This window comes from Leopardus geoffroyi, chromosome B1 (genome assembly GCF_018350155.1).
Source record: "Leopardus geoffroyi isolate Oge1 chromosome B1, O.geoffroyi_Oge1_pat1.0, whole genome shotgun sequence".
NCBI lineage: Eukaryota > Metazoa > Chordata > Mammalia > Carnivora > Felidae > Leopardus > Leopardus geoffroyi.
This window is the reverse complement of record NC_059327.1, coordinates 28,114,979-28,122,269: the sequence shown is the minus strand read 5'-3', so window position 1 is coordinate 28,122,269 and position 7,291 is coordinate 28,114,979. Positions and strand designations below refer to the sequence as shown.

Sequence of the window (7,291 nt, the reverse complement as noted above, 5' to 3'; positions counted from 1 at the left end):
GGCAAACCTCCCTTCCTTGAAAAGTTGCCGCCACTGGCAACTTCTAAGGTGCCCTCTCAGGAAAAGCCGAGTGAAACAAGACGTTCATCCTTCCTCGCCCCACCGGCCTTCAGAAACCTACATTCGGTTGATGCCCTTCGGGTGCGGGGATCCCAGGTGCCGCGGTGAAGGCGGAGATCTCCCTAACCCGCTCTCTGTGGGCAGGGCCTGCCGGCTGGCGCGCAAGAGGGCGGGAGGGGGCGGGTCCCCCTCGGTGCCCGGCGGGCCGTGGCCAGGGAGCCCCACCCCTCCCCTGAACCCCCTCCCCCCAGCGCTCGGACCGGGTGCTTAGTCACCGTGAGGCTGCGCTTGCCCGGGGCGCGGCAACCCCCCTTACCCGGGACCGCCCGCGGGGCACCCCCGTCGTGCACTTCCGCGTGCATGGCCCTGCTGCCCCGGTCCCTGAGCGCGAGCGCGGGGCCGAGCTGGCGGCGGGCGGCGCGCGCCTTCCTCCCCCGCTTTCCGCTGCCTCAGCCGCGGCCCGCACGCGCCCTCTCCCGCGCCATGGCGTGCAGGCAGGAGCCGCAGCCGCAGCGCCCGCCGCCCGCCGCAGACGTCGTGGCCTCGTACGACTACCTGGTGATCGGGGGCGGCTCGGGCGGGCTGGCCAGCGCGCGCAGGGCGGCCGAGCTGGGCGCCAGGGCCGCGGTGGTGGAGAGCCACAAGCTGGGCGGCACTTGCGTGAGTACGGGGTCCCTACCCGCGCGTCTCCTGGCGCCTCTGCGTCCGCAGCGCCGCGTCCCGCAGCCCGGCTTTCTCGTCGCTGTGCTGGGGCAGCCTGTCCTCTTTCCTGGTGCTGTCCGTCCGTCCGGAGATGGGTCCCCAGCGCCGCGTTCTCCGCTTTCCCACCCGCATCTGAGGTCAGGGTCCCAGCAGGTTTAAAGGAGAAAAGTGTAATAGGGCTCCCTTGCACCTCCCACAGCTGAGCCTAGGTCTGTTCCTGCCCAGGTGCAGTGTTAACCGTAGGTGGTTACTCCTCAAGGTGGAAGAGTATTGTATTCTTGCAGCTGGCTGGGGACTGGGACTGGGGATATACCCTTGAGGAATGCAGATCCTGATCCTCTCCTTTCAGCTTCAGGGGCAAAATGATTTACCGCACTTTCGAATCACTTAAGGAGTTGGAAGAATTCTGCCTAGGTTCCACGCCCATGGCTTCTCATTTCACTGGTCTGAAGTGCAGCCTGGGCTTTGGGATTTTTAGAAGTTCCACAGGTGATTCTGGTTGCAGCCAAGGTTGACAACCACTGCCTACAGGTTACCTTAATGTAGGATTTACAAAAATTCTCAGAATTTTGTCTTGTTGGGCCAGGGAGGGATTTTAAAACTGCTCCCCAAAAAGAAGGTTGTAAATCTTATGATTGAGAAGCTTTATCATTAAAAACAGTTGTTGTTGTTTTTCCCCCCATGCTATTGGTGTGGCTTTTTCTATTACAAAACTTGGGGGAGGAACTTGCTGTTAATATTTAAAATTCTGCATCCAAGAGTAACCTGGGGTTGAGGATGGGTTCTCCACATTCTTTTGGAGACTGATGTTTAAATTATACCAAACTGGGAACTCCTTAAGGGCAGGGATGGGTTCACGTGTTTGTGTACCTCATATCACCTTAACGAAATATCTTGCTCAATAATCATATGTGTAATAAATGAAACTCAAAATTGACAGTTTGTGAAAGGGCTGACTCCATTGTCCTGTAAGCAGTTTTCAAGTTCAAGGGGCGCGTGGGTGGCTCAGTAGGTTAAGCATCCGACTCTAGATTTTGGCTCAGGTCATGATGTCATGGTTGTGAGATGGAGCCCAGCATCCAGCTCTCCCCTGAGCATGGAGCCAGCTTAAGATTCTCTCTCTCTTGGGGCACCTGGGTGTCTTAGTCCGTTAAGCTTCTGACTTTGGCTCAGGTCCTGATCTCGCGGTTTGTGAGTTGGAGCCCTGGGTCTGTGCTGACAGCTCAGAGCCTTGGAACCTGCTTCAAATTCTGTGTCTCCCTCTTTCTCTGCCCCTCCCCTGCTCACACTGTCTCTCTCTGTCTCTCAAAAATAAATAAATGTTAAAAAAAAAAAAAAAAAGAGATTCTCTCACTGTTTCCCCCTCCCTCACTTGTGTGCACATATGTGTGCTCCCTCTCTCATTCTCTCCCAAACTAAATAAAAAAATAAACATTCATGTTCAAAATGAAAGTGGGAATGGAGGAAAGGATTGTCAACTTGGACCTTGACATCTTAGTCCAGACTCCCTTAGAAGTCTGTCTCTGCAGAAAGATTGAGGGGTGCCACTGTGAGACCCCCTGGACAGGTGGTGCGAGCACTTGACAACTTCTCATCTTCGTACCTCTTTACTTTTCTAAGTTTTCCTTCTGTATTATGTCATGATCAGCTTGTGGCATCCATCATCATTGCCTGGTTCCACTGGTATTAGTCAAAAAGGGGCTCGCCCCATTTCTAGGTTCTGGTTAGGAATATGAATACAGTAAGAGGTGAACTACTTCCAAGAGCAAGGCGAAGGACAGCTCTGGACAATGGGCCATTTACTTCTTCCTTATAGCGTGTCTGGCCTTGCTTCTGTCATTCAGCTGCAGCAAGTTTTATTTTCCTGTTAGCATTGGTATCTTGGGGGCAATCTCATTTCACATTTTCATGACATTCCATTTGGGTTCTTCTCAAACTGGCTTTCGGTTTTGAATTACAAGGAAGGGTGTAGGTATGTGATGAATATCAGAGAAGATATAACGACAAGACGTGAGTTTAGATTTAAGAATTCCAGTTATCTGGGCTATCCATAGTTGCAATAATAAACTTCTGATGTCCAGTGATTTCCAAGCGGGCGTAGGGGAAATGGAGGCCCTCTGAAGCACATCATTTCATTTGTTCATGTCTTCATTTCCTGTATTCTGAGTTCTAAGTACTTGGATTGAGGCTGGCAAGAGAATAGGGTAGATACAAACATTTGTTTAATGTTTATTTATTTTTGAAAGAGAGAGAGAGCGTGAGCAGGGGAGGAGCAGGGAGAGACGGAGACTCAGAATCCGAAGCAGGCTCCAGGCTCTGAGCTGTCAGCACAGAGCCCGATGTGGGGCTCGAGCTCATGAGCTATGAGATCATGACCTGAGCCAAAGTTGGACACTTAACCGACTGAGCCACCCAGGCACCCCTAGATACAAACATTTGTATGATAAAGGTCCCCTCCCACAGGAAATTTGCAAAATGGTGGGGGAGCAAAATGTAGACAGTCAACTCCAAAGTGAGGTGGTCAGTGTTAATTGCTCCTGATGGTAAAAAGTTACAGTAGTTGAGAGAAGAATTGGAATCATCACTTCTGCCTGGGCACCATGGGATGAGTGATTTTGTGAAGGAGAGAGTGTCTTTCTGAACTTGAACGGATAAATACCATTGTTTGACAGGGTAGGGTCAGAGGCAAAGGCAGGGAGGCAGGATATATTGTGTAATTGAATTTGATTGGCACACAGGGTATCTAATAGAAGTAAGACATAGGAAGCTGATGAGTACATTGTAGTGAAAAAAGAAGTTTCTGGGATGGCTTGGCTGGCTCAGTTGGTAGAACATGTGACTTTTTTTTTTTTTTTTTTAACGTTTATTTTTGAGAGAGAGGGAGAGGGAGAGGATCTGAAGTGGTCTCTGCACTGTCAGCACAGAGCCCGGTTTGGGGCTCAGACTCACAAACTATGAGATCATGACCCGAGCTGAAGTTGGACACAACTGACTGAGCCACCTGGGTGCCTCTAGAGCATGTAACTTTTGATCTTGGGGTGGTGAGTTCAATCCCCACGTTGGGTATAGAGCTTACTTCTAAAAAATGAAGTTTCTGGAAGCACAGTGAACTGTGTGGAGGGGTTTTTGAGCATTAGAGTGACTCAATAAAAGTGGGTTTATGGTAGTGGTACTGTTGAGAGATGTCCCTTGGAGAAGTCAAGTAGAAGTGTCTTTAATACTGACTCCTTAACCATTTTTTTCCTAAATAAAATATTTTGATTCTGGAGCTTGGTGAATTTTTTAAGTTGTGGTAAATGAGTTCACACTGAAGTTTCAAATTAGTCTTCCTGTAGATAGTGGGATTGTGTTTGTTTTTAATTGTTTTATTTTTGTTTGTTCATTTATTAATTCATATTCCAGGTATACAGGTACCTTTTTAAATGCTGGGGTCACAGCAGCAAACAAAGCAGTTAAAAATCCCTGTCCTCATGGAGCTTACATTGTAGTTCCATGCAATATTTTTGTAATAATTTTTTAAAAAAACAAGTTTTTGTTTTTAGGGCTTTTTTGTTGTTTTGTTTTGTTTTGGTCTGTTTGAAACCTTCCTGCACTGAAGTTTAGACTTGGTGTGATAAAGCTAGAAGTGATTTTGGAGATCCACTAATCCAGTCAGACTGTAGTTTAGTTTGTTTTTTTTTTTTTCCAACGTTTATTTATTTTTGGGACAGAGAGAGAGAGAGAGCATGAACGGGGGAGGGGCAGAGAGAGAGGGAGACACAGAATCGGAAACAGGCTCCAGGCTCTGAGCCACCAGCCCAGAGCCCGACGCGGGGCTCGAACTCACTGACCGCGAGATCGTGACCTGGCTGAAGTCGGACGCTTAACCGACTGCGCCACCCAGGCGCCCCTAGTTTAGTTTTTTAAATGTATGTTTGTTTTTGAGAAAGAGCATGAGCCAGGGGGGAGGGGCAGAGAGAGGATGAGAGGGAGGATCCAAAGCAGGCTCTGCACTGTCAGTGGAGAGCCTGATGTCGATGTTGAGGCTCAAACTCACAAACTGTGAGGTCGTGACCTGAGCTGAAGTCAGGACACTTAACCGACTGAGCCACCCAGGCTCCCCAGACTATCGTTGTTTTAAAAAAAATAGCACTAACATAAGCTTGCTGACTTAATTTTTTTAGGGTAATGGCCTTTAAAAAAATTCTATCACTATCTTTTTTTTTTTTTAATCAAGAATGACGTTTTCAAAACAAGTAGGAAGCTTATAATTTCAAGTAAAGGACAGTGCTTTAAATTGAATACTTTTAGCTTTATGAAACCCTACATGGACCCTATTATTTTCATTTTTTTTAAGGATTAGACTCACACGGGTACCTGGTGGCTGAGCTGGGTAAGCGTCCAACTTCGACTCAGGTCATGATATCATGGTTTGTGAGTTCAAGCCCCATGTCGGGCTCCACACTGAGTGTGGCGCCTGCTTGGGATTCTCTCTCTCTCCCTCTCTGCCCCTTCCCAACTTGCACACACACTCTCTCTCTCTCAAAATAAAAAATAAACTAAAAAGAAAAAAAAAAGGATTAGACTTACACAGATCCTTGTAGGAATTTGGGAAGCATTGTTCTGGTTCAGCAACCTCACTTTACTGAGAAGCTGAGTGCCAGCTAAAATGTGGTTGAAAACAAACCAAGCATAGTATAACCTCTGGAATTGGTGGCCTAGCCATCAGAAACTATAGCTTTGGTGTATTTATGTGGAGTAAACTGTGACTTGTTGAACCTGTTTAGGCATTGTTCTTTACTACAGGGGAGGAAACTTATGACCCTTCCTGCTTACGAACCAAACATCTTTTACTCCAAAAACACTTAGTTAAATAGAGTCTACCACATAGGTCTTCACTTCATAGCTCCTGATTTAGTAGATGTAGGGTGAAGCCTCAAAGATGTATTTTTAAAGAACTCTAGGGGCGCCTGGGTGGCTCAGTCGGTTGGGCGTCCGACTTCAGCTCAGGTCACGATCTCGCGATCTTGCGGTCCGTGAGTTCGAGCCCCGCGTCGGGCTCTGGGCTGATGGCTCAGAGCCTGGAGCCTGCTTCCGATTCTGTGTCTCCCTCTCTCTGCTCCTCCCCCGTTCATGCTCTGTCTCTCTCTCTCTGTCTCAAAAATAAATAAACGTTAAAAAAATAAAAATAAAAAAAAAAACTCTATTTTTTGTTTGTTTGTTTGAGAGAGAGAGAGAGAGAGAGAACACAAGCAGGGAGAGGGGCAGAGGGAGAGAGAGACTCTCAAGCAGGCTCCATGCTCAGAGTGGAGCCCAATGTAGGCTGGATCCCATGACCCTGGGATCATGATCTGAGCTAAAATCAAGAGTGAGACACTAACCAACTGAGCCACCCAGGTGCCCAGTCTTTCTTTCTTTTCTAGGAGGCTTTTTTCCCCCCTTTTTAATTCTGTGATCTGATAGAGTAGGCCCCTTCCAAGGAGACTTCTGTTTTCAATATGAGTGATGTGTGTTCATGTACTTAAGAATTCATCTTTTCTTTGACAGAATTTTTTAAGCTGTTAAATTCAGGTATGAGATGACTTTGCCCCATATTGTGTTGTCTAGGGGAGGAAAAACTTTTCTTCTATCCTCTGAGGTTCAATAGCTGGAATCTGCAAATCAGACCAACAAGAAGCAGATTAATAGGGGTTTATTTCTCATGCATGTGGGACTGTCACAGAGAAGTAGTGGGGGAAAAGGAGCACTTAGGCCTGGGAGCTTGATATCAATATAACAAAGCGTGATAAATTGTGGAGAAGTGACTAGACAAAGGAAAGGGGGATTGGGCTTCTAGGAACAGTAAACTGTGGGAAGGTAAATATGTGAGGGAAACTAATAGAAGATAAAGGTTACTTTAATAAGGTTTTTTTGGTGCAGATTCTGCTTTGCTGTCTTTCCATTTTTAGTGATAAGGGTTCTCCTCCTGGTACAGGAGAGGGGTCGAGGACACCTTCACAAAAGGAGATTTCTGCCTTGCTTTTAAGCAGAAAGGGAGGTGGCAGAGAGGTCCTCCTTTGCTCTTTCTTAATTATCTTCAGCTCAAAATCTGTATGCCAAAATAGCATATTTTGGGGTGGCATGTTCTGATCTCCTTTAGTTCACAGTGAAAGAAGCAAGAGGGACCAGGGTTGCTACTAAACTTCTAATGGCTAAACCAGGTCAAGAGGCATGCGTAGCTCTAATAACATGATTCCATCTTTAAATTCATCTTTATTTTTCTCCGTCAGACAAAAAAAAAACAAAAAACAAAACTGTAGTACTAAGGTATTAGATGCTAAAAGTGGGAAACTGAAAGAAATCCTCTATTTTTTCCCTAGAATTCAATTAAAGATAGTAATCTCTTGTTGCCTACTGCAATTAAGTCATTTCTAAGGGCAGAAAAGTAGATGATCTTTGAATTCAGTTTTTGGCATCTCCGAAAAGTTAAAACGTAGTACTTCTCTCATGATCAAATGTAGACCAAGGAGAAATGCAAAGATTGACGAAAGCCAAGGTGAAAGAGAACCTT

At 46.6% G+C, this 7,291-nt stretch overlaps 1 protein-coding gene across 1 annotated transcript in view; it reads left to right on the top strand.

The window, feature by feature from the left end:
• The first annotated feature begins 232 nt into the window (after window positions 1-232).
• GSR (glutathione-disulfide reductase) overlaps window positions 233-7,291 on the top strand; it is a 46,749-nt gene continuing 39,690 nt past the window's right edge. Inside the window, exon 1 of the mRNA XM_045455949.1 lies at window positions 233-720. Coding sequence (XP_045311905.1) covers window positions 421-720 — 300 coding nt within the window. The 5' untranslated portion in view covers window positions 233-420. The remainder of the gene's footprint in view (window positions 721-7,291) is intronic.